Below are 27292 nucleotides of genomic sequence, written 5' to 3'. Positions count from 1 at the left end.
ACAGGCCCATTAAGCTTCTCTCCTCTGTCCATCTCCTCCCTTGCTCTACCAAAGAGTGGCCACTATCTCATGAGCTCTAGCTGTATCCTGTTCGAGGTCAAATCAACAGAAAAATCCTTCATTTTGATTTAATATCCACCAGTTTGAGCACCAAGAATATGCCAGGTGCTGTGTTAAGCATCTAAGAAATAAACAAGGTGCCACTTCCTTGTAACCTGACGGAGACAGAAAGACGCATACATGCCCTGGATACGTATTAGACTGAGAGGTGCTAGCAGAGTGTGAACAGCGTGCTGTGGGCAGTGGGTGTGAATGGCATGCTCTGGGCTTGCGGCAGCAGAAGTTCTTCAGGAGCTGAGAGCTACAGGAGCTGGTTCTTAAATGACGAGTTGGAGTCTAACAAGGGAAGAAAGAGCCTTTGCTCCTTGAGAGAAGAGCATGTGGAAGCACCCAGAAGAATGAATGTGCTCAGTGCTTTGGGGGAACTCAAACTTGGCCCAGAATGGCTGAGTGGGAGTCAGAGATCGAGGCCAGAGGTGCTGAATGAGCTGTGTTGAGAAGGGCTTTGCGCGGAGAGCGTACAAGAGGAGGAAGCAGACATGGTCTCCTTAAACAACTGTGTGGGAAGGACTGTTTCAAGACTCCTCCCGTGTTTTCCTTCTGACCAAAGCTCTACTAGGATTTCCTAAATGTGCATTAACTAAGCTGCTCTGAACCTCACCGCCCCTCCTGGAGATGATCAATGGAATCCCCCAATAGTGAGGCCAGAGAGGACATCCAAGCTCATCTGGTTCAATCCCCAGAGGAGGAAACAAGAGAGGGGCTCCTGGAAACTTGGCTGGCCAAGCAGAGACTGGAACCCCGTACTCTTCTGCCACAACAGATGGTCTCGAGCTAAACAAGCATAAAGACACGGGGCTTTCTAATAACCGAAATGTACAAACTCCAGGCGCTCAGCCGGCAGCCCTCAAGCGGGAGATCATGGGCAGCCTCTTGGAACACACCACGGAGCCTGGCCTGCTGAGTGGCTCTCAGCCCCAGGCCCGAGCCTGCTCACATGCCCTCACTCGGGAGGGTCCTCCGGACCCGGGAGCAGACCCTGGTTGCAATGAAGCCAAGTGGGGTGGAGCAGCGGCTTGGTGGGGATGTGATCCAACTGTTTGAGAGGAGAGACTTGAGGTTGGTGGGGACAGTCCTTGCCAAGCACTACCATGCCCTGCGGAGGAAGCCCTTCTATCCGGGCCTCATCACCTACATGAGCTCTGGCCGGTGGCAGCCATGGTCTGGGAAGACCCCCGTGTGGTCTGCTCCTCAAGGGCCATGATAGGACGGACACACACCGGGCTGCCCCCGGCACGATCAGGGGGGACTTCAGCATCGGCATCAGCAAGAACATCATCAGTGCCAGCGACTCCGTGGCAGGGCCCAGAGGGAGATCCAGCTCTGGCTCCGGAGCAGTGAGCTGATGCACTGGGCAGACGAAATCCACAAGGCAGCATCCGCCCAGCCTGAGCACTCCGGCTGCCCTCAGCCACCCCAGCAGCCACCCAGCATCGACCACCTCTGTCGACAAGAACTTGAACCCACACCCAGGGCCTGCCCCTCTGTCCCAGACCACCTCCGTATCCACCTTCTGCCCCACCCCAGCCCAGAGGGGTTGAGCAACCAAACTTTATGTGCCTTTTAGTATCCTAAGGCAGCAAGAAATTGAACCAAATCCTTTCTGGACCAAAGTGCCAGACAACCTTTGGGGCGTCTCCAGAAGTGTATAGTGTGACCTCCCTTCCCCTGAAGTGGGGGTGGGGGGCACATTAAAATCCACTGTGTTGTGCACGGTGGTGCACTGCTCATTACAGTTCCCGCCATCTCTGAGGTAGCGATGAGGACTTTATGCAAAGTTGTTAAGAGTTTGAGAGTAGAAATAAAGCTTACCCTCTCACACACCTTAATTAATTAATTAATTAAAATTAATTAGGGGCGCCTGGGTGGCTCAGTGGGTTAAGCGTCTGCCTTTGGCTCAGGTCGTGATCATGGGATCCTGGGATTGAGCCTCCTGTCAGGCTCCCTGCTCAGTGGGGAGCCTGCTTCTCCCTCTCCCTCTGTCCCTGCCCCCCCATTCGTGCGTGCTCGCTCGCTCACTCAAATAAATAAAATCTTTTAAACATGAGTTAATTGATTAAATGTAATTAAAATTAATTAGTTGATTAAACTTAATTAAAATGTACACACTCCACTGTGAAATATGTCTGGTTGGCCCGGTGGTGGGCTCTGTCTGGGGGGTGGGGCGCAGGCACGCTGGATTTCTCATCCATCACCTGGCCTGAGAGCAGCATCACCTTTTCCGGCCTCTGTTTCACCACAGAGCTATTTCAGTCCAAGTTTCCAGCTGCTCTTGCCACCTCACCAAGATAAAGGTCACTGTAAAAGTCTCTCACTCAGGGACAAAAAAAAAGCCAAGGAGATTCTGGACAACCGTCAGGCACACGCAGGGGTTCTGCCATGGAGCTGTTGGGCTAGGAGGGCAGTGTGGCCATCCCTTTCCCTCCACGGGCTGAGACCAGAATGGTACGAGGTTTCTCTGAGCAATTCTAGAAGGACAAATGGCTCCTCTGCTTTCCCTTTCACCTTTCCCCAGACCCCCATCCTCACCTGCCCCCACACCTTCCCTCGTAGAGCTTGACGACGTGAAAAACACAGACCCGTAAACTCTTCCTCTCGGCACTGAGCCCAGGTGGCAAAACAGGAAGCATCTTCTTGTTAAGACAAACCCATTGTGTTCTCTGTGCACGCGTGTCCTGACAAGCGGCAGGAAGCCGCCACCCGGCCGTGGCAACAGGTGTCAGGGTGACCTGAGGCCTCATGCTAGTCTGTGCCCGTCCCTCCTTCCCTTTTCTTTCTCCTGGAGAGCTGCCTCCTTCCCCCTGCAGCCCAACAGCTCCTCACCTCACCCTGTTGCTCCTTTCCCTCACGGTGGCCCAAGGCCTGAGAAGGACTTTCAAAAGCCCTACGCCCTAGAAGCATGATAGCCTCTCTCCAAATAGAATTCTTAATACTGAGCAACCAACACAAAATACGCACATACGCTGGAATGAAGAGAGCTGCTTCTTTAGATGCTCAGATTACAAAATTCTAGGTAAGTTCAAAGCAGAACCTTTCTCGAATTTGGGGCGTCCCTGTCTGGCTGGAGCCCTAAATCAATACCAAGCTACCCAGCCCTGATGGAGGCCCACTCTCTTTGGCTTCCGCACGGGAATAGATTGTTCCCAAGTTATAAAAAACAAAAACGGATTGGAGGTGGAGGGAGGGTAAGAGGTACCATCTTGGACTTGATCTACTTGGCCAGAGGGACTGGAAGCTGTAGGACACTCTGGGTAGAGCCAAGAAATGCGTACTTGGACCAGAGCTCCAGCTGCAAGCAAGGCAGGACCTAGTTTCTGCTGATCTGGCTCCCTCCAGGGGACTCGGGGTGTGCTTCCTTCTGGTAGATCTCTCCAGATCTCACCTTCCAGAGAAGATCTCTCTTCTTTCTTGCCCTGTTCGACTCACCCTGTTCTTTCTTACGGTAGCAGAAGGGTGAGTTTATGGTAGGCTAAGTTATTCCCTTTTTTTTTTTTAACATTTTTTCCAGTTTTACTGAGATATAACGGACATACAGCCCTGTATGAAGTTCAAGGTGCACAGCATCATGACTTGATTTATACATATTTAGAAATGTGAAATGATTGCCAGAATTAGTTAACATCTATCATCTCACAGATAGCAAAAAAAATTTTTTCTGGTGATAAGAACTCTTAAGATTTGCTCTCTTAGGAACTTTCAAATATACTATCCATCAGCATCACCTACACTGACCATGTCTCCCACCACACTCCTGCTCAGTCTTCCCTGCTCCTGTGCTCTTCCCACCTGATCTTGTGGTCTGACGTCTCAGCTCACGCCTAAGCTTGACCAAGATAAATGCACTTTTATTAACGTCGTTGAGAGATTTCAGCCAGGAGAGAGGGAAAGCCAGACTCTTTTTTTTTTTTAAGATCTTATTTATTTATTTGACAGAGAGAGACAGCCAGCGAGAGAGGGAACACAGGCAGGGGGAGTGGGAGAGGAAGAAGCAGGCTCCTAGCAGAGGAGGCTGATGTGGGGCTCGATCCCAGGACCCTGGGATCACGCCCTGAGCCAAAGGCAGACGCTTAATGCCTGAGCCACCCAGGAACCCCAGAAAGCCAGACTTTTTAATACTATTGTCAGACATGCCTTTGGTTTTTTATTTCTTTTTTTTTAAATATTTTATTTATTTATTTATTTGACAGAGATAGAGACAGCTAGCGAGAGAGGGAACACAAGCAGGGGGAGTGGGAGAGGAAGAAGCAGGCTCATAGTGGAGGAGCCTGATGTGGGGCTCGATCCCATAACGCCGGGATCACGCCCTGAGCCGAAGGCAGACGCCTAACCGCTGTGCCACCCAGGCGCCCCTGGTTTTTTATTTCTTCTGGATTCTGCCTTCCTTCAGTCAATATCCTCCATTCTGCATGTCTTATTTAATATACATGATAAGACCGGTTCATTGAATGCAGGCCTTTAGAAGCTCATCTTGAAAAATCAGTATTTTTCCAGTTTGTTGACAGAATTTGCATATGGACCCCATTTCACTTGAGAAGACTGGATGGGTCCCATCAGTAAACAGTACATCGCTCTTTACAAATTCTAGCAGCCTAGGTGCTTAGTTGGGAAAACACAGCCCTAGCTAATTGGTTCAGAAAAAGGAGTTCGTTGAAAAGATAAGAGGTGGGCCCAAGAGTTGGTAAGAAACAGTAAGACCACATTCAGGGCTTTACAGACAGAAACAGATCAGCTACGTTATTCTTTACCCTCTAGGCCACCAAGTCATCAGTTGGTGGTTGAACTGAATAACTAGGAAGGTTTCTTCCAGATCTTCTTCCCTGCTCCTTCTCAGAAAACTTCGTTCATGGGTAGGACTTCCCCAAAAGCAGAGCGCACATTGTCAGAGAACAGGACAGGATGTAGGAAGCCTTGTCTGAGGGCATTTTTTCCAGGCAAGGAGGGGACAGCCATGGCCTGTGTCCTTCAGGTCATGCCTAGTGTCAGGCTGGCATGGTGGGAAAAGCCCCTTAGTTTGGAGTCAAAGGTCAAGTCACTTCTTCTCTTTGAAATCTCAATTTTCTCAATCAGAAAACTGAAACCTAGCGAACAGAGCAACCCTGAAGGTTACATGGATAAGATACAAGAATGTGCTTAGAAATATGGAAGCCCTATGCAAATATGGAGGCTTGTTACTTCCCATTAGTTGGCATGCTCTGTGGTCATTAGTTGACCAACATGGCTTATTGGGCCTTCAAGTCCTAGCACTTGACCCAATCTCTGGCAGAGCAGGAACTCAGTAAACAGATGCTGGATGAGTGGATGGATGGACAAATGGACAAGCAGAGTAGCTGGGAACAGTCAATTCTAGGAAATGTTTTGCACACCATCCTTCGACAGGTCGCAATGGCAAAGAGAGATTCACTCTGAAGACATGGCAAAAGCAAAAGATGTCTCATGTGCCAAACACAACCTCCCTCTGGTAACAGGCCGGAAATCTGGCCCACAGGCTACATCTCTCCTGCAAGAAGGCCAAGTTCAACAGTGGGGCTCTCCCGGTGTCCTGAACTCCTGAATTGAGCAATTCTGAGAAAGCAAGCAACCTGTTCAAGGTCTGCTGGGCAACACTTCTGGCCTGGGCACTTGCTCCTGACCACTTGCCATTATCCTCCTTTCTTCCCCTGGGTCGATCCTACTGGTCTGAGATGGCACATTTCACACGGCCTCCCCTACGTGCTCCTGTGGCATCTTGGGCTTGCCCCACCCCCCACCCGTTAGTTCTCACCGCATTGTACTATATTCTGTCTTCTATTGCTTGTTTAAATATTATGAAATGTTTAATACCTGTATAAAGAATAATACCATGATATTCCTGGGTACCTCTCTATTTGCATCCTCTTCCCTTCCCATATTGAGTTGAACGTATACCTTTTCATGCATGTTTTTATACTTTTAGTGCTTATACTTTTACAGTGCCTCTTTATTTTTCCATCTTCCCCACTGTTATGGAATAAATGTTTCTGTCCCTCCAAAATCCATATGTTGAAGCCCTAACCCCCAGGGTGGTAACATTTGGAGTTGGAGTCTATAAAGGCAGTAATTAAGGTTAAATAAGGTCCTAAGAATGGGGCCCTGATCCAACAGGATTAATATCCTTATAAGAAGAGATATCAGAGGCCTCTTTCCCTCTCTCCCTCTCTCCTCTTCTCTCCTCGTCCCTTTGCACACACTGAGAAAAGGCCATGTGAGGATATAGCAAAAGGGTAGCTATCTGCAAGGCAGGAAGAGAGGCTGACTTTGTTGGACCCTGATCTGCAGCTACCAGGCTCCAGAAATGGGACAAAATAAATTTCTATTGTTTAAGCTACCCAATCTATGGTGTGTTGTCAGCCTGAGCTGACTAATCCACCCACTATGCCCCAAGTGACTTAGGTAAGACCAGGGACCATGGGTGTTCATCCTTGTATTTGTGGAGTCCAGAGCCATGCCTGACACATAAGTGCTTGTGAAATATATTTGTAAAATGAATGAATGAAGTCACTGCAGAACCAAAACAGTAGTCCTGGGGCCTATTCCCTGGGAGCGAAGTGTTCTCTGCTCTGCCATAATACAGGTCCTATTCAAGCTGCTGCTGAGACCAGCATCTGCGGTCAATTCCCACCAAAGTCAATTTAAAAGGAAGAAAGGAGCTCCCAAGAAAGAGGTGGAGGGAACGCTGGCATCTCAGGAAAGTCACTTTATTAATCAATTAAATGTTTATTAGGTACCTGCTTATCAGGTATTCAGTGCTGAGCCGCCTCTGTCTCTGTGGGGCAATCAGTCTTTAAAAGACCAAAGACCTGATGGTCCAAAGACGCTCTGGACGAAGCAAGTGCCGTGCATCTGCTTCTCTTATGGACATGTCCTTCATACGGACACTTTGGACTATTCATGGCACTGTAACCGGAGAACGTGAACTCGAAGAGCTCCCTTCACTCGTAAGACTGAGCACATCCTTGGCACGGCTTGAAAACAATGGAGCCCACTCCCACAAGCCCCTGAGCATCAGTAAGGGGCTTCACTTCTGGAGTCCCTGCTTTGACTTTTAAGATTCTCCAGAAGGAAAAATTGGGGGCCAGGGGTGCCTGGTCGGTTAAGCATCCGCCTCTTGATTTCAGCTCAGGTCATGATCTCAGGGTCATGAGATCGAGAACTGCATCGGGCTCTGTGCCCATCAGAGAGTCTGCTGGAGATGCCTTCTCTCCCTCTGCCCCTCTTCCTGTTCGTGCTCTCCCCAACCTGCCTCTCTCTCTCTCAAATAAATAAATCAATCTTAAAAAAAAAAAAAAGATTCTCCAGAAGGAAAGAGGCAGCAGTCTCAAGAAGTTGGCTTCACGTCTCCTGCTAGACATGCAACACATGCTGTATAACAAGTGGGATGGGGCAGAAACTTCCATGAGAGAGGACATCACCCAGGGGACCCATTATTACACTATTATTGAACTATACCAAACTATACTAAAAATTGGGGGTTTTTAAAATCACAGCACTTATTTGAGGCAATGCAAAGACATCTCAGAAAAGTACACAGCACAATTTTGTTTTCAAGAAGCATGAAGTCTACTCCAGAATAGAAAATAGTTCACATGCCAATTTGGGTATCCCCAGAGTAAAGTGCTATGGAAGTTCGGAGAAGAAAGGGCAGCAGAAGTGGGCCATCCTGGGCCTCCATGGGTTGATGGGACTTGGAAAGTCATACTGGGTTCCTCTATACTGTACCTGCCATTAAGAATGTGTTCACCGCGAGTAGTCACTGGTTGCATGCTATCATGAAGAAGGAAAGTTCACGATCAGTGTTGAAAAATACTAGGGAATCCCCATGGTCTCCCTCAGAGGCCAGCTAGGAAACTGAAATTGAAGGCTCCCAGGCCACAGCCATGCAATGTCCATATAGACAGAGTTGGAGGGACCAGGTAGGACAGTGAGAGGAAGGAAAGGGTTTGGAGGGAGCACCACCACTTAGCATCAGGCAGAGGCTGCTAAGGAAACCAGAATCAGCAGCCCTTCTGCACCGACAACATGCTGCACCTGCCACAAAATTCTCCAGTCCTTCCCGGTATACTTGTGGACCTTCTATGGGGGCCTATGCCAGCTAGAGAACCAAAGAAAATCCCTAAGGATAACAAGAAATATCCTGAAAAGAGAGCCTGAGCCTTATGTGGCCCAATCCCATGATTTTCAGATGGGCAGCCAAGAACCAGAGAGTGGAAGTGACTTGCCCAAAGTCATAGAGTCAGTTACAGCTGAGGCAAAGCTGGAACATAGGTCTTCTGCTTCTAAGTTTTTGTTTCTTAGCAGCATCTGGCACATAGAAAAGGGCTGCAGGAGGAAGCTTCTGGAATAATTCCAAACTGAAGTTGCCCTGCCCTTCCTTACCAACACCCTGCCAGAGATAACGCCTGAGAGTCCTTTCTACTTAGTTCAAGGGATTTCCTATATCCCTAAAAATAAAATGGGCTCCAAGTGCCGGTGATGAGAGTAGTCAAAACCTTTGGGCTGGAGAGAAGGTTCAGTGAGAGCTTCTTGTGTTTCCACTTGGGGGATGTGGGATAATGGGAGTGGTTAGGCCGTGAGCAGGATGCCACAAGAAAGTTCTGCACTTCAGTCTCAGATGGCAAAGCTTAGGTGTCTTCTAAGCATCCCAGTCTCCCCCCTTTACACTTGAGAAAACTGAGGCCCAGAGGGGGGAAGCAACTTGCCCAAGATCATACAGAGAGCTAAGTTCATTGCGCTACACCCCAATAGAATGTTCATCAGTCTGGGGAGAAGAAACCCTATCCTATCTACTTGTTCATCTGCCTTCCTGCCCTGTGCCATCTGGGATTTCTTTCCCTTATTTTAGGTAAAGCATCATGTCATGCTTGGTCTTGGTCATAACTGTAGGGAAAGGGGGTATAATCTAACCTTAAATTCTTCTGTGTCTTAAACTCTTTGGGGACAGGAATCACCTTGTATCAGTCAGGGTTGAAGCAAACAAGAGCCACTCTAGGTATTTGAAACAAAAGCAATTCAATATAGGGAGCCAGTTATCCAGGTGATGGAAGAGCTGAGAAGTCAAACGAGGCATGGTGAGGCCACCCAGAGATTAATAACAGCAGGAAGTCGCCAGTATCCCCAGAGCTGGAGAGACGTAGGAAGAAGGTAGTATTACCAGAGCCCAGAAACTAGGGCAGGAGCCGGAGCCAGGGTGGGGGTACTCATCAGGTGCTGGCCCCACAGAGGCTGATGGACACTAGGATCACAGACAAGGAGCCACTGCTGGGGGTGCCTCCGGGAGCAGAGAGGGAAGCATCCTAGTGATGGAAAAAGCTAGACTGTGCAGACAGCACCCAAAGAGGAGTTTGAAAGGCTATGCTATTATCAAACAAAGTAGACTTTAAGACAAAAATTGATTATAGAGACAAAGAACATTTTATCATGCTAAAAGGGTCAATCCATCAGGAAGACATAACAAATAAACATATATGCACTCAAAAAACAGAGCTCAAAGACACACGAAGCAGACACTGACAGGATTGAAGGGAGAAATACGCAATTCAACAATCATGGTTGGAGACTTCAATATCCTACTTTCAATAATGGATATAACAACCAGGCAGTCGATCAATAAGGAAACAGAAAACTTGAACAAGACTATAAATCAACCAGACCTGACAGATACTATAGACTACTTCACCCAACAAGAGCAGAATACATTTTCTTCCCAGGTGCACATGGAACATTCTCCAAGACAGACCTTATGTTCGGATATAAAATGAATCTCGGGACGCCTGGGTGGCTCAGTCATTAAGCATCTGCCTTCAGCTCAGGGCGTGATCCTGGCGTTATGGGATCGAGCCCCACATCAGGCTCCTCTGCTGGGAGCCTGCTTCTTCCTCTCCCACTCCCCCTGCTGTGTTCCCTCTCTCGCTGGCTGTCTCTCTCTCTCTCTCTGACAAATAAATAAATAAAATCTTAAATAAATAAATAATAATAAAATTAAATTAAATTTAAAAATAAATAAAATGAATCTCAATAAATTTAAAAGAATTGAGATCATACAAATTATAGTCTCTGACCACAATCAATAACGGAAGGAAATTTTAAGAACCCACAGATATGTGGAAATAGAACAGCGTACTCCTAAATAATCAATGGGCCTAAGAACTCACAATGGAAATTAGAAAATACTTTGAGATGAATGAAAATGAAAACACAACATATCAACACCTATGGGATGCAGCTAAGTGAGTGCTTGGAAATTTATAGGTATAAACGCCTCTATTAGGAAAAAAAAAGAAGAAGAAAAAGAAGAAGAAGAAGAAGAAAGCTCTCATATAAAGAACCTAACCTTTCACCTTGAGAAATCAGAAAAAAAAAAAAAGACCAAACTAAACCTGAATCAAGCAGAAGGAAAGAAATGATAAAGACGAGAACAGAACCAAATGAAATAAAGAATAGGAAAAAGTAGGGAAAATCAATAAAACCAAAAATTAGTATGTTGAAGAGATTTACAAAATTGACAGATCTTTACACTTACCTGATACCCAAACCACACAAAGACATCATAAGAAAATGAAACTACAGGGGCACCTGAGTGGCTCAGTCAGTTAAGTGGCTGCCTTTGGCTCAGGTCATGATCCCAGGGTCCTGGGATCGAGTCCCACATCAGGCTACCTGCTCAGCAGGGAGTCTGCTTCTCCCTCTGTCTCTCCCTCCATTCATGCACTCTCTTTCTCTCAAATAAATAAATAAAATCTTTTTTAAAAAGTTAAAAAAAAAAGGAAAGAAAACTACAGACCATTATTGCTTATAAATTTAGAGGCAAAAATCCTCAACAAAATATTAACACCACAATCCAGCAATATATAAAAAAAGATTATACACCATGACCCAGTGATTTATCCCAGGAATTCAAGGTTGGTTCAACATATAAAAATCAATCTACAAATTTTCCATATTTAATAGAACAAGGGACAAAAAAACAGAAAAAGCATTTAACAAAGTCCAACATACTGGGAATAGAAGGGAGCATGATATCTAGAAATTAACTCAAAATGGATCAGAGCTAAATGTCAAAGCTAGAAGTATAAAACTCTCAGAAGAAAACACAGGAATTAATTAAATCTTCTTGAACTTGAATTAGGCAATGGTTTTTTATTTTTTTTATTTTTTTTAAAGATTTTGTTTATTTATTTGACAGAGACAGCCAGCGAGAGAGGGAACACAAGCAGGGGGAGTGGGAGAGGAAGAAGCAGGCTCATAGCGGAGGAGCCTGATGTGGGGCTCGATCCCAGGACTCTGGGATCATGCCCTGAGCTGAAGGCAGACACTTAACCGCTGTGCCACCCAGGCGCCCCTAGGCAATGGTTTTTTAGATAGAACACCAAAAGCACAAGTGACGAAAGAAAACAAATGAACTGGGCCCCAAAATTTTACAGTTGTATGCTTCAAAGAACACCATCAAGAAGGTGAAAAGATATTCCACAGAATGGAAGAAAATATTTACAAATACTGCATCTGATAAAGAACTTGAGGAACTCTTAACAACTCACACTAAAAACAAATAACCCAATTTAAAAATGGGCACATGATTTATTTATTTATTTATTTTTAAAGATTTTATTTATTTTTATTATTTGAAAGTGAGAGAGAGCACGAGTGGGGTGAAGGGCAGAGGGAGAAGCAGACTCCCCACTGAGCAGGGAGCCTGATGCAGGGCTCGATCCTGGGACTCCAAGATCATGACCTGAGCCAAAGGCAGATGCTTAACCAACTGAGCCACACAGGCACCCTGGGCAAATGATTTAAATAGATGTTTCTCCAAAGAAAGTATAGAAATGGTCAATAAGCACATGAAAAGGTGCTCAACATCATTAGGGTAATGCAAATCAAAACCGCAATGAGATACCATCTCCTAACCACCAGAAGACTAGAATCAAAAAGACAATAACAGGTTTTGTCAAGGATCCTTCATATATTGAACCATATGTGGAAACTTCGTATATTGCGAACAGAAATGTAAAATCGTAAGGCCACTATGGGAAATAGTTTGACAGTTCTTCAAAATGTTAAACATGGAGGGCACCTGGGTGGCACAGTCAGTTAAACATCTAACTCTTGATTTCAGATCAGGTCATGAGATCAAGCCCCACATCGGGCTCTGCGCTCAGCATGGAGTCTGCTTGAGATTCTCGCTCTCCCACCGCCCCTGCCCCTCCCCCTTTGCACACATGCTCTCTCTCTCTCTCAAATAAATAAATCTTTTTTTTTTAAAGATTTTATTTATTTATTTGACAGAGATAGAGACAGCCAGTGAGAGAGGAAACACAAGCAGGGAGTGGGAGAGGAAGAAGCAGGCTCATAGCAGAGGAGCCTGATGTGGGGCCTCGATCCCAGAACGCCGGGATCACGCCCTGAGCCGAAGGCAGATGCTTAACCGCTGTGCCACCCAGGTGCCCCTTCAAATAAATAAATCTTTTTAAAAAAATGTTAAACATGGAGTTGCCATATGACCTTGCATTACCACTCCTAGGTATGCACCCAAGAGAGATAAAAACATTTATCCACACAAAAACTGGTACATGAATGTTCGTAGCAGCATTATTCATAAGAGCCAAAAAGTAGAAACCATCCAAATGTTGATAAACCAAATGTGGTATATCCATACGATGGAATATTACTGGGCCATGAAAAGCACTGAGGGCATGAGACGGGCTATAACCTGGATGAACCTTTCAAACATGATGCTAAGTGAGAGAAGCCAGACATAAAGGCCACAGATTATATAAATCTACGTATATGAAGAGTCCACAAGAGGCAAATCTATAGAGATAGAAAGATTGGTGGCTACCAGGGGCTGGGGGCAGGGTTGGAAGGGAGATGGAGAGTCATTGCTAATGAATAGGGGGAGGTGATAAAAAATCTTCTAAAGTTGATGGTGGCACAACTCTGTGAATATACAAAACCATTGACTGGTACACTTTAAAAGGGTGGATTTTATATATGTGTGTGTGTATGCGAGTTATATCTCAATACAGGTGTCAGAAACATTCTGACATAGCCCTTCTCCTCTACCTTCCGTCACCTGCCAGTGCCTCCCATTGGCCAAACCTACCCGAGAAGCTGGAGGGCAAAGTAGTTTGGGAAATGTAGTTTTCTGTGACACTGAGCCGGGCAAGGGAGGGATGGGCATAATCCCTCACTCGCCTCTGACTCCCTGGCCTGTGATATTCAGGCTTAAACGTGTGTCAAATCGATAACTGGCCCCTATTCTCTTGCCTTGGGCTGGGATCCTTGTCAGCTGGGCTACACGGGGGGCTTTTTGAATATAAATAACCTGATGAGTCATGATCCTGTGACCAGTGAGTGGGCTGTCACTGTCACCTTCTCATACCCCTTGGTTCTAGAAGGCACTTCGGGGCCATGGTTGAGGTCGGATTGGAGGGAGGAGCTGGGGTAGGAGGGGCAGAGAAGAGGGTGGCTCCTTTCACAACTTAAAAGCACTTCCTCCCCAGACAGTGGGAGCTCAAGACCCGGCACAGCCTTCCTGTGTGGTTTCAGCTGCCCAGAGAGTGTCATGGACCTGGGTGAGTGAGCCTCCCTGTGTGGGGAAGAGCAGCACTGGGTCACTCTGACGCCTAGCCTGACTCTGTGGAATGGAGATGGAGGAGGGGGATGGCAGGCATAGGGGAGCCTCGCTGAGAAATCCAGTTCTGCAGTGGTGGCAATCAGTGTCTGCTTCCAGAGAATGCCACCCTGTTCTCCCAGGCACAACGGATGCACCTTTCAGACCTGGGGGAAGGGGTAACCATTGGCACCAGGAAAGACGGGAGGGGTGGATTGGGGTGGTGAGGTGGTGTCTTTCTAGAACAGTAGGGACTGGAGAAAGCTCCAGGGCTGGGGTTGGTGGTGATCTGGTTGGCGCTTGTCTTCATCTCAGCTTGGGGTGATGGGTGAGGCTCTCTGGGACTTGTTTCATCAGGATGAAGTCTTCAGAAGGCTCCAGAACTTCACTCCTCGTCCTCCCTCTGCTTTCCACCTTTCTCGCCTGCTAAGCAGGGATCAGCTCTGTGCTCTGAGGAGCAAATGGAAGGTGCTGTCTTCTGCCGGCAGTACAGGGCAATGCAAACACAAGCAGGCTCCACACCCCTCTGGCTTTGCTGTCTTCTCTTGCGTGTTAAAGGCTGGGTGGGCAACAGGGAATGGGACAGCAATGGGGCATTCAGCCTGCTGAAGTCATAGCCCAGGCCCCCAGTATGGTCCTTGCCTCACTTCTTTACATTTTCTGCCCTGGCAGGTGACTCTTCCCTTTAAAGAACCTGTCCTCTGGTCTAACCTCCGTCTTAACTAGAGGGATCACAAAAGAAGCTCTGAGAGGGTTCTGAGGGGTATGTCCAGCTCCAGACAGCCCATGTGTAAATCTCAGCTATGAAGTCAGACCTGGCTACAAAGGCCAAGTTCCTGGATGGTTCATTCTCACTAGCAAGCGAAGCACCACGGCGGCCTCAAAGCCGCAAGAGGTTGCCTTTAAAAAGTGAAGGTTCACTGGTGCGCGCTGTGCTGTCCTCACACTCCTCCCACCACACCACAGCCTCTTGGCTTTACTCTGCCTACCCCGCCGGCCGACCCAGAACCCTGGGCTTTTGCGGACCCAGCGATCCGCTGTAAAGGGGTTAAAGTAACCACCCAACCCACCACTGGAATGCCTGGAAGGTGGGGCCTAGTCCTTGCATCTCCATCTCGGATGCTTTGGGGGTGTGAGCAGAAAGTTTGTGGAATGAATGAGTGAATGAATGAATGGCATCAAGAACTCTGAGTTGACTTTCGTTTTTAAAAATCTCTTCCAACTTCCTCTCCTCCCAGCAGCCTGCTCCCTAATCCCACTCCCCAGACCCCCATCCCACTTAACCACGATCACAGAATGCAGGCCGTCACCCACTGAGGACTGGTTCCTGACTCTGTGGGACCTCTGTGTCCCGGTGGGGATGCTGGGAAATGTTGGAAAACCTGCTCCCCCAGAGGGGCAAGGGCGCCGATTGGTCGTTCTTGCCAATTTTCATAGTGTAAATTTTCCCCCCATGGTTGATTTCAAGCCTTAGTCTATTTCAAGGCTTGAAATGACTGAGCAGAGAGTCAGGGAGGGATGTGCACACTGGCTCCACGGGCCTCCGAGAACCAGCTCCAGTCCATCACCACGGGTCTTCCCCCCGACCTAGGTTTGGGGTGCTAGCCTCACCGGCTTTGATGCGGGGAGAGAGGGCAACCTCTGGTTTAGGAGAAAGGGATGTTCTCGCCTGCTTCACTCAACTCGAGAGAGAGCCCCAACGGCCAAGCCTGAAATACTGGTAGGAAGGGAAGCCACTGAGAGAAACTTTGCTCAGAACAGACTCAGGGCCGTTGGTAGGGCGGATGGGCCACGAACGATCTGTTTTTCTCTCTCATCTGCCCAGCAGGGAGCAAGAGGTGGGTGAGGAGGCAGAGTTTCTGTTACACAAAATGAAAACACGAAAGCCAAGCCAGGCTGAGTTGGTCTCTTTCATGATTTGAATGAGCAGCCGGAGGCGCCCTCCCCATCTTCAAAAGAGGAGTCTTAAGACCTCAGAATTCTCCAAAACAGAGAAAAGATAAAATGAGCATGTGAGAGACTTATGTCTCAAAGCTTGGCCTGAAATGGGGGCAGAGGGTAGCCAAAGGAATGCAGGGCCAAAGCCCTCTGGCCTGGGAGCGTGGCTGGGGAGGAGGGGAACCCTGCAGCCTCAGGGAGCTCTCCTCTCTCCTCTTCGGTACCTTCTTCCAGTCAACTATCACTGATGGGGGAATTTGGGCTTGACCGGTCTTGTGGGGAGAGAGACAACGTATGTCAATAAGTCACTGAGACGGAGGGAGACACAGGGCTGATGGGGTAACGGTGAGGCACGTGGGAAGCTCAAAGAAAAGTAGTGAACATGGGCCAGAGGAGCCTTTACATTGGGTTTTGAAAGGCGTGTACAAGTCTTCAAACCAGACAAGGAGGAGCAAGGGAGGCAGGATGCGGCAGGGAGAGCAGACTCGATTTCCATCAGAGGCCAACAAGGTAAACGAGGGAAGGGGCGTAAGGTGTAGTAAGTGGAGGGGAGCAGAGTGAACCAGAGGGTACAAGCCCTACCTAAAGGCATCCAAATCCAATTCTTTGCAAATCCAGGGTAGCCAAGCAGAACATCCTGGGGGCTCAGCCTGTGGACCCCCACCAGTCAGCTCTGACAAAAGCTAACAGAAACAAGGTAGGAGCGAGTTGAGGGGGGTGTAAAGAACGTGGCCATGCCAAGGAGGAAGGTAAGAAGGGAGGCAAGAGGCACAGGCAGGACCAGCCTTAAAGATTTCGTGTGGCATTGCTGAGGGGCTTGTCCTGACAGCAATGGGGAACCAGTGAAGATTTTTCTTTTTCAATCAGGGGAGTTAAGGGATGGGAGTTGCGTTTCAGAAGGAGCTCTGAATGTCTTATGTCAGGGCAGAGGTGGGGCCGGCTCTGAGATGTTAGGGAATAGAAGCAACAGAGCTGGAGGACCCATGGGATGTGGGAAAGTGAGGCTTCTCGTCACGCTCCACAGAGGTCCCTATACACAGAAGACTCATCAAAAATGTAAGGTGACACAGTAGTGAGAGTTCCATTCAAATCTCAGATCCATCATTAGCATCTGTGTGACCCCAGGCAAGTGGCTTGACCTCTCTGGGCCTCTATTTTTTGGAATACAGCTTGAGAATCACGAGGCATGGCTCACAGGATGTTGTGAGGGAGAGACACACAAAGACGAAGAGGCAGCACAAAGGACAGGTTAGGAGTGTGGTTTCTGGAGATGGAAGGTTCAAAGCCCAGCTCCACTATTAGCCAACGGCATGACTCTGGGAAAGTTGCTAATCTCACTGAGCTTCAGTTTCCTCAGTACTAGATGGGGACTACAGGAGTACCTACCTCAGGGCTTTTGTGATGATTGAAAATGGTCACACGTGGAACGGTTTGGTGCATAGCGAGAACTCAAGGAATTTGAATTATGTCCCTGGGTAAAGCAGTTGGTATCATACAGACTGCAAGTTTCCACCAGCTGTCAATCGTCCCTGCCTGTTGTCTGAAAGGGGGACCCCCGAGCTTCTTACCTTCTCTCCAAATTTCCTTACCTCTTCCCTGTTTCTTCCCTCCTCTCTCTGCTGCCCCCCCAAAAAGTTGTGTCGGCAGTTGAGGAATTCCAGAAAGGAAAAAGTTTAGGGTTGCTTTTGGGGCCAACTAATGGCAGCCATGATTCCCTAGAGGGCCTGGAAAATATGGGGATGAAAGTTCGGGATTTGGAAGAGCGACCGACCAACAATCCCCTCCTCCCAGACAGGAAAGCAGTTTCCCTTGCTGGGGGCTCAGGTTGGAGTGCTAGGGAATTTTCTTTTCATTATGATTATTACTAGAAACTCAAGAACTCAGAAAATACCCAACATATAAGTCATCTACTTCTCAGCCCCTGAGATTCCCAACTTCTAAAGCCTGTTGCTTTATGACTTTGTAACAGATAGAAACGATCTGACTCATGGCCGCTGACCAGGCTCCTGCCACACACCAGAATTCCCCTAAATTCCCATTTGGTTACCTTTCTTGAGAACGGCCTATTTTGGTTCCACAAAGCCTTGTTCATCCACCATTTCCAATACACCTGGGATGAGAAATCATCTACACACACACACACACACACACACACACACACACACCCTAGTCGCACCTCCTTGCCCCTCCCCTCCACCTGTGTCAAAGGAATGGGACCGGGCCCAGGGGAAGGGGTTGATGGAGTGAAATAGAAACAGTTCTTACTCCTTGTATCTACCCGTTGTGACTTATCAAAACTTTGAGGTTTCTCAGTTCTCACTGCCAGTCAAAGCGGGCTTTCTCTAGAGTAACGAAAGATTTGTACGTGTTTAAAGAAACCTCGAGCACTTCACACCAAGATGAGTCAGTGGAGAATGGGCGGTGCGTTGGACCCTGACAAGAGCGTGTTGAAGATGGAGGTGTGGGCTTGAGTGGGGCCTCCCACGGTAATTCAGCGAGGAAGGGGGATGGGAGAGGGGAGCTAGGATGTTGTGCAATCATCTATTCCCACCCAGGACTGCAGATACTCAGGCGCATGCAGGGGACAATGGGACCGTAGGTGCCTGTCCTCAGTAAGAGAAGACACGCCAGGAAGGCAGGTACAGGTAGACAGTGAAGGGCTTGACGGCCATACTAAGCTTCAGGGCCTTTCCCCTTAGGGCTGGATGGAGAAGTCCTCAGGATTTAGGAGGCCCTGTGGGGGTTGGCATCAGAGCGCTGCCTTAGAAAGACGTGTCTAGCAGTAGTGTGCAGTATAACTTGCTTGAGGTCGAGGAAATACCTATTTGTTTATGTGGCTTGAAGCTCTTTCTCCTTGGCCCAGGAACCCCCAAGCCCAGAATCCCCCCGACCTTAGATGCAGAGAGACTTCCAGCAGGTGGCGCTGTAGCCAAGGACAGAGAATTCACTGGCACTCTACTCCCTCTTGGAAAGCAGAATCCCTCGCTTGCAGCAGGAGGGCCCCCGGCTTCCAGAAGGTGCCTGAAGCAGAGTCCCAAGCATTTCCCTGTCCCTGTTGAGACTGGAAGTATGACGGGCCTGCCAGTCCTGCCTTGGCATTCATTTGTGGCATCCCAGTTACTGACTGTCCTGTGGGCCAGGCCCTGGCTGGGAGCTGAGGGTCAGGTTATGGGGTCCTCCCAGACAGTTAGGTGAGATAAAACTGCTACATAAATTACGCTGTGCACTGTCTTCCCTCCTCAGCCCTCCAAGGAAGTAAGTTCCCACTCCAGCCCTCAGCTCAGCCACAAAGCAGAACTGAGAGGCCAGATGTCCATCCTCTGTCCGCAGCACAGTAGGCCTGTGCGAACCTCGGGTCTCAACCTGTTGCTCAGACTCAAGAGAGACTCCTGACTTCCAGAATGTTCCCAGTTTCTGACCCTGCTCTCCGCAGGCCGGGCAGGGTCCCTGCCCATAGCAGAGTGTCTTCCCTTTTCCTGCATTTCGCAAGGCCCCAGATTAGAAACAAGTTCAAGAGCAAACATACACACACGCTTCGGTCAAGCAAAAAAGGTAGTTACCTCAGAGAATAGTCTCTATCATACCACACTATCCTAGGACAGTGTCCCTTCAGGCCACCCCGGTGCTCTCTCCCCCAGAAGAAGGGGAAACATGGCATTCATTCACTCATTCATTCATTCATCACAATTCCTGGGTGCCTTCTTGATTCTGGGCCTACACTGGGTAAAAGGGAAGAGGTCCCTGCTCCATAGACAGGCTGAGGGAGTAGGCCAAGTAAATCACCAGTTGGCCTTAATGAATGTCAGTTGAATGAGGGGTTATGGGGAGTAGGTGGGTCCCCAAAGCATTTTCCCATCCTTGAGATGCTAGGAAATAACCACACTCCTCCACCAGCCCTGTGGCATCAGCCTCTCCCCTCAGCTGACCTCCCCAAGAGGACACTTAGGGCTGCAGATGGGGCTGCCCACTCACCCGGACGCAAGAAAAATGCTCCCCAATGGCTACTGGCACAGGAGCAGTGCAGGAGACACACACACACACACACACACACACACACAGAGTTACCACCACCCTCTCAGGGCCTTGCTTCCCACACAACCTGGAGTGAGAGGGGCCACTCAGACCCAGGAGTCAGGGTCAGTCGAAACTTAGCCTTGAGGGGTGGTATGGGCCAGGGAGGGCTTTCCAACTCCAGAAGATGGCCTGAAGAGCCAAGCGGGGGGGGGGGAGCGGGGGGCTGCCCTGCATTCTGATCCCACTCCTTTCCGGGACATCGGAGTGGAGGAAGAGGAGGTGAGGGCGGGCAAGGCTGGGCAGCAAGCCAGGTCCTTCAAGGCACAATCTGGTTCTGATGTTCCAGACAAACGTGGTGCCTGGGGCTTGTGATGAAAGTTCCCAACAGTGCCCCCATCCCTCCCCAAGGCTTTCTTTCCTAACAAAGAGCTGTCCCTGCCTGCCAAGCAATAACTTTCTCACCTTGTCTCCTACAGGGAAACCAATGAAAAGCCTGCTGGTGGTGGCTCTCCTTGTCATTTTCCAGGTGAGATCTGTGGCCAACAAAACTCCTTCCCCCACGCCCCCTCCCCAAAGCCCACCCTTTCCCAACCCCAGGGTCCTGGTGGAGGAGGTGGGCACTTGCTGGAAGGAAAGAGACCCAGACACAAACCCACTTGCCATTACTTAAGAGGATGCTGCCCCTCTCCATCTGCTGAGTGACCCTACAAAGCTTCACATGGTCTCTGAACGTCCTGACGCCATTTAAATTAAAACACAGGGGGAAATAAGATACACCCTCTCCCCCACCCCGCTACCACTATCCCCAACCAGGATACAGAAATGTGGGCTCCATCTGAGTGTGCAGAGAAACAGCAAAGGCTGTGAGGTTCCCGGAGTCTGTGCATGTGTGTGCACAGCCATGCGTGCAAAACTTCATACATGAGCTGAGAGCAGAACACGTGGTCTGGTGACCTGGTTACTATCCTATTACCCCAAAGCTGTCTCCCTCCCCCAGTGTCCAGCCAAAGCCTCCCCTGGAAGCCGCAGTCCCTCCTGTGAAATAAAGAGGACCATTTGAGCCCCACTTAGTGGGGAGGGAAGAAACCATGTGGCCCAGGACACTGGGGGTGGGGGGAGAGCTCATACTTTACAGGGGCTCAAACTGCGGGAGCAAAGTCCCCCAGTTTACATGGTTCTGCTTCTCAGTCCCAGAAACGGAGACAGGAAAGCTGGCCCCACCGGGTGCTGGAGTTAGAAGAAACTATAACTCAGAGTCTTCTCTCTTCCATTTGTTGGGGGTGGGAGCTCTCTGGAGGGGGAGGGAGAGGGGGAGGCCAAGGCCAGAGCTCGAGAGGCAGTCCTTCAGAATTTGGCTCTTCCCCAAGTCTGGAGGCCAGAAGGGCAGCTTTCCAGGAGCTCTGGCCAGAGGCAGGCCCCAAGCTGGGCACTGTTCCCAAAACCCCATCCCAGAGGCCCCCCGGAGCTTGGGCTGCAGCCCACAGCCTGGCCCCCTTCCCCATCACCGCTCCCTCCCCTCTTTCTTCCCGTTTCAGGACTCAGGAGGGGCTGTATTGCTAGAAGTGGAGGCTGGAAGGTTGGGGAGGGGATGAGGGACAGCTGGGGCTCATTCTTCTCTTTACTTGGGGGGACGGGGGTGGTTCAGATGGGGCAGGATGTGGTGGGGCTGTGGGCTGCAGAGGCATCAAGCCTAGTGGCCCAGAGTCCGGAAGTAGCAAAGGGTGGAAAAGAAGGCGGGACAGGGTGGTGGGGAGCACACTTCACAGAGGCTGCGTGTACCCCCTAAACCCTGGGACTTACCAAGGATGGCTGAGAGCAGCCAGCCTCTTCAGGACCCTCAGGCCGCAGTCATTCCCAGAGGAGGGGAAATGGGGGTGCCGCTGACTTTTCTCAAGATAGCAGTGCCCAGAGAAAAGGCTCCTGGATATTATTTTGTCCTCGTTCTGCGGCCGTGATAAATTCAGGATTTGGAAGTGAGAAAGACAGAGACAGGAGGTGGGGAAGAGACTGGGTTCCACTCTGGCTTTGTGACTTTGAGCGAAGTTCTCCAAAAGCCTCCCTTTCCTCATCTCTAAAGTCCCTCCAGATCCCCTGTTGCAGGACAACCCATTATGGTGAGATGCCCAGAGCCCAGTTCCCAGAGGAGGGACCATGAGCTTCCCGGGCAGCCCAGCTGCCAGCCCACAGAGGCTCAGCCATCACTGTGCTCAGAGGCACAGGGGCGCGTGCCCTCCTTCATTGATAAAATCACAATAGGCTGCCTGAACCTTCACCCTGCCCTGCAGATGGGCTAAAAAGAAGGCCCTGAGCAGCTGAGCCCGGCTGATTGGGATCTGCCAGAGGAGACTGCGAGGAAGAGAGAGACAGAGAGGTAGGGGGAGAGGGTGGGAGCGCAGGGGGAGAGTAGGAGACAGAGCCCATGCTCTTCCCGAGGTGCAGGGAGGACTCCGTCACAGCTGGGGAGGCTAGGGCCCAGCGGTGCGTCCTCCGCTCCTGTCATAGCTGTGCAGTTGAGTGCACTTGGGCACGTGTTGCCAGAGCCCCCGCTGCATGCCGGGCACCGTGCCTCGGGCCCCAGGGATCCACAGAATTCAGCAAGTCACTCACCACGCAGTGTCACGGCAGCTTGCCCCAAACCGGGGTTTTGAGGCTTCTTAACAGAGCATCCGCTTTCCTCTCTTCTGGCTCCAGGCCCTCCTCAACCTTAACCCCAATGTGGATTTTCCCTCAAAAGCTGAGTATTTTGTAGGCTCCCTGGAAAACTCTTTCTAGCAGATTCTAAAAGGAGGCTCAAGATGAAAGACACACATTCCTACTTTCCTGGATTTTCCAGGTGCCAGAACCGAGGATGACCACCTCACCACAGCCATGTGAGGGAGAGAGTAGTCATTTCCATTTCACAGATGAGGAAACTGTGGCTCAGAGATAAAGTGTGTTTATCTGGCCCAAGGCTCAATGTCCGGACGATTTCCAGTCCACCATCAGGGGACGTAATGTCGAGCCTTTCTGAGTTGGCAAGAACAGACCCTTGCTACTTATTAGAAGTGCAGAATCTCAGGTCCCAGCCTATTCAATCAGGACATGCATTTTGACAAGATCTCCAGGTAATTCATGTGAGTGTTAAGATCTGGGAAGCACCGGTTTCAAATCAAAGAACCACCTGGAAAGTTTAGAAAAACAGATTGCAGGGCCCCACCCCCCGTGATTCTGGCTCGTAGGTCTCAGGTGGGGTCCAGGTCTCAGGTGGGGTCCGAGAATTTGCAGGCGATGCCAACACTGCCCATGGTGGGGACCACACGTTGAGGCCACTGCTCTGGGCAATCCCAGCGCAGCAAGATTCGCCGAGCTGAGCTGGATCCCACTCAGCTAAGCGGGGTCGTGCTGCCCTGTTCCCTTGCCCGCAGGTGTGCCTGTGCCAAGATGAGGTCACGGATGATTACATCGGAGACAATACCACGGTGGACTACACGCTTTATGAGTCCGTGTGCTTCAAGAAAGACGTGCGCAACTTCAAAGCCTGGTTCCTGCCAATCGTGTACAGCCTCATTTGCTTCATGGGCCTGCTGGGCAATGGGCTGGTCGTGCTGACCTACATCTATTTCAAGAGGCTCAAGACCATGACGGACACCTACCTGCTCAACCTGGCCGTGGCGGACATCCTCTTCCTCCTGACCCTCCCCTTCTGGGCGTACAGCGCTGCCAAGTCCTGGACCTTCGGCGTGCATGTCTGCAAAGTCATCTTCGGCACCTACAAGATAAGCTTCTTCAGCGGCATGCTGCTGCTTCTTTGCATCAGCATCGACCGCTATGTGGCCATCGTCCAGGCCGTCTCGGCCCACCGCCACCGAGCCCGCGTCCTTTTCATCAGCAAGCTCTCGTGCGCGGGCATCTGGATGCTGGCCATGGTGCTGTCCACCCCGGAGCTCCTGTACAGCGGCCTCCAGAAGAGCAGCAGCGAGCAAACGCTGCGGTGCTCCCTCAACACCGAGCACGTGGCAGACTTGATCACCATCCAGGTGGCCCAGATGGTGGTGGGCTTTCTGATCCCCCTGGGGGCCATGAGCTTCTGTTACCTCGTCATCATCCGCACCCTGCTCCAGGCCCGCAACTTTGAGCGCAACAAGGCCATCAAGGTCATCATCGCCGTGGTCGTGGTCTTCGTCGCCTTCCAGCTGCCCTACAACGGGGTGGTCCTGGCCCAGACGGTGGCCAACTTCAACATCACTGGCAGCAGCAGCTGTGAGCTCAGCAAGCAGCTCAACATCGCCTACGATGTCACCTACAGCCTGGCCTGCGTCCGCTGCTGCGTCAACCCTTTCTTATATGCCTTCATCGGCGTCAAGTTCAGGAGCGACCTCTTCAAGCTCTTCAAGGACTTGGGCTGCCTGAGCCAGGAGCGGCTCCGGCAGTGGTCTTCCTGCCGCCACACCCGGCGCTCCTCCATGAGCGTGGAGGCCGAGACCACCACCACCTTCTCCCCGTAGGAGGCTCCTCCACCAGGACCAGAGGGACCTCTCCCGGGGCCCCGGGGCCGGGGACAGGCTCCAAAAGCTGCAGAGGGAAAGGCGGTCCCGGCCTTGAAGCTCGATCTCATGGGGAGAGCCCGTGCGGCAGCCCGGCCCTCCCGCCCTAGCTACCTCCACCCAGGTTACAGAACGTCATGACTGCTGTGCTACGGCAGATCCTGCCACACCCCAAAACCAAGGCTGTTGTCCCCCAGACCGAAAACCAGAAGTAGAAGTCAGGAAACAGTCCACACTTGGAGTGAAGGGAGAGTTGGTGACAGGTGGACCGGTGGAGGGGGCCTGGCAAGTCCTCTGAATGAACTCCTTCTGACCTAGCAAGACGCCCTCCCTGAGATTCGAGGGCTGAGGCAAGCTCTTCCAGAAAACAAGGCTTTGTCTCCGAGACCAGAGATGGTGGGGAGACTTCTTGGCTTGGCAGGGAAAGGGGACGCCAGCGGGTCAAAGTCTCCGAATTCCTCCCTCCAACTCTTTTTCCACTGTCATCCAAGCCGCCGAGAAACGAGAAACGGGCAGCCTCCAGGCCTCCCAGAAAGCGCATTGCCCCTCGCCTGCCACCTCTCATCAGGCTGCTGCCCTCCCGGGCTCTCCGCAGGGAGGGGTGTGGCGTTTCCTGCAGGCCAGGCCAGCTGCCTCTGCCCAGCCAAAGCCGCGCTCCCGGCCAGGACTCTGGGGCGAGGATGACGTGCGGGGAGCCCTTCTCGGGTCTCAGCACTGCTCGGATGGAGGAGAGGGCAGGAGGAGAGGTTAGGGGCCAGGGGGTGGCGACAGTCCTGGCTGCCAAAGACCAATGAGCTGCTCTTTGTTCTTAGTCATGGGGACAAAAAACTCTCATCCTGTCCTGCTTTCAGTTCATTTAGACAGCGCAGTTTACTCACATACAAATACAAATTTTCCCTTGTGGAAACAACAGCTTTAAAAGAAAGGGGGGGGATATTTTGGTAAATGGCAAATGGGTATGTTCCTGTTTTGCAAGCCCCCACTTCCCACCTGACCACCCCCTCTTTTCTCCTTTCCCTGGCCTTCATTACCCAGAGATGATCAGAGCCCTGAGGTCTGCCAAGCTATGTTGTGAGCCCATCCAGTGACACAGGCCCAGGAGGCTGAAAGAGGTGGGCGGAGGGGAAGTACAGGGTGCCCATCTTGCAAATGCCCTTCCAGAACTTGTGGGAGAGGACCCAAGCCTGTGCCATCAGCAGTGACCCAGAGATATGGTTTGAGCAGAGCTTTGGAAAGAACAAAGTTGTCCCTATCTATAACCTCACCTTTAGCAACATTTACTCACTGGTCAGCTCATCTGTTCCCGCTCGGTCTGGAACTAGAACCCATAACCCTTTGTCAGTCCCTTCACGCTCCCCACAATGGTGTATAGAGGGAGGGCGTCCCCCTGGGGACACAGACCACAGCATGCTGGGTTAAGGAGGCTTGGGATAGCACCCATGTGACAGGCTGCACCCTTTGCTGGACGCTTGAAAGCCAGGTTCATGCATGACCCACCCTACAGATCCATAGCTAATGTCCAGTGACCCATAACGGAGGGGCAGGGATTGGGGAACAGCCGGTGCCCTCCACATAGATCCATGTCCCTGGGTGTCCTGATGCCTGCCCAGATCCCTGACTCCTCCAAGCCAGAGAGGAGGTTGGCCCAAAGCTGTGATGCATGAGGACGTGTCTGAAGGGCCCAGCACAACAGCAGCTGGGGGCCTGGCAGGGGGAGAGGGGGGAGGCGACACTCAGGCCAAGGTGATTCCATCAATTGTCCAAATCGAAGAGAGCCTCCGTGGTAATGAAGCCCGTTCTGTAATGTCATCAGCACATGACACTGCCCTCCTCCGTGGGATGCCCTGGCCACTATCCGTCAGCCAGCAAGCCCTGGGGAGAAGGAAGCCGGCCTGGGCGCAGCTCGCGGGGAGCAGCTCTTGAATATTGAAGGGTGCAGCTGCGGATGTGTGTGCACGAGTGTGGGGTGAGGGGGGACCCCGGAGCGCCTGTGGGGCCCCCAAGAGGAGCACGGAACTCACTGGTGTGTACAGCCTAATGAGGTTACAGGCGGGAAACGAGCCTCGGTCCCTGAAGGAGGAATTCGAAGGAACGCTCATGAGCAGGAAGCCAGGCCAACCGCACAAACACGCCATCTCGGCCTCAAATACATTTTTCTAAAATAACTGGACATCTTCGAGTATTTACAGAGACAACAAACACCAGCAATGTTAATTCCCCAAACGGCTCTGTCTCAGCTCATTGCTGGCCTAGCCCCTGCTCCCTTGCCCAGCGCTCTCATGGGCCTACCTTGAACTTTGGGGGACCCCTAAGGAAGAAGGAAAGAACTCACTGGGGAGACCCCCAGCACCCAGGTCTTCTCTCTCTCTCCATCTCTCATCCACTTATACAATTGCCCCATCATCCTGGGTTCATGGCCCCCATGGCCCCTCCCCGTCTCCTTCAGCATCCCCCGTCTTTCCATCCCCAGCCTCCCTGGCTGTAACCCCAGGGCCTAAATCTGCCCGTCCAGCCAGAAGCACCACACCTCAAGAATCATGGATTCACAGAGCTGCAAGGGACCTCAAAGATCAGCTGGTCGAAACCAATCATCTTCTAGATGGGGAAACTGAGACCCTGAAGGAGGAACAGACTTGTCTAAAGAGGCTTTGCAATATAAGGATACTGGGGAAACTTGCTTTGGGGGCCTGAGTATCTGGCAGGATTATGGGAGGCGGATGCGGGAGAGCCGACTCTCTGAAGCCAGGCTGACTCGGAACCTCATCTCTATCGCTTCCCAGCTGTGTGACCTTCAAGTGTTGCTCAACTGCTCTGAGGCTCAGATTTCTCAACTGCAAAATGGAGAGGATTTGGCAAACATTTTGCACTGTGCCTGGAATGTTGAATGTGGTGATGGGGACCACAGGCTCTGCAGCCAGACTGCCTGGTTTGAATCTCAGCTGCGCTCCCTGGGCTCCTTACTTAGTCTCTCTGTGTTTCGGTTTCCTAATCTGTGTGATGGGGAAAATCATAGCACCTACCTCCTAGGACTGTTGTGAGGAGCAAATAAATTCATATTATGTAAAATGCTTAGAAA

At 50.6% G+C, this 27292-nt stretch overlaps 1 protein-coding gene and 1 pseudogene across 2 annotated transcripts; both read left to right on the top strand.

The window, feature by feature from the left end:
• The first annotated feature begins 254 nt into the window (after positions 1-254).
• On the top strand, positions 255-2200 carry LOC117795655 (annotated as a pseudogene).
• An 11372-nt stretch (positions 2201-13572) lies between these two features.
• On the top strand, positions 13573-27292 carry CCR7 (C-C motif chemokine receptor 7). 2 transcript variants are annotated; one of them, XM_002924938.4, is made up of 3 exons: positions 13573-13703; positions 20170-20219; positions 23098-27292. In XM_002924938.4, exons 1-3 carry the CDS (start codon positions 13694-13696, stop codon positions 24175-24177), a joined length of 1140 nt encoding a protein of 379 aa, XP_002924984.1. In that variant the 5' UTR covers positions 13573-13693; the 3' UTR covers positions 24178-27292. The 2 variants fall into 2 exon arrangements, with proteins under 2 accessions (XP_002924984.1, XP_034496080.1); XM_034640189.1 differs by lacking the exon at positions 13573-13703 and adding an exon at positions 13737-16189.

The sequence above is a fragment of the Ailuropoda melanoleuca genome, chromosome 13 (assembly GCF_002007445.2).
Source record: "Ailuropoda melanoleuca isolate Jingjing chromosome 13, ASM200744v2, whole genome shotgun sequence".
In the NCBI taxonomy this organism is placed as follows: domain Eukaryota; kingdom Metazoa; phylum Chordata; class Mammalia; order Carnivora; family Ursidae; genus Ailuropoda; species Ailuropoda melanoleuca.
The sequence above is the reverse complement of the archived record's forward strand: the minus strand, read 5'-3'. Positions and strand labels throughout refer to the sequence as shown.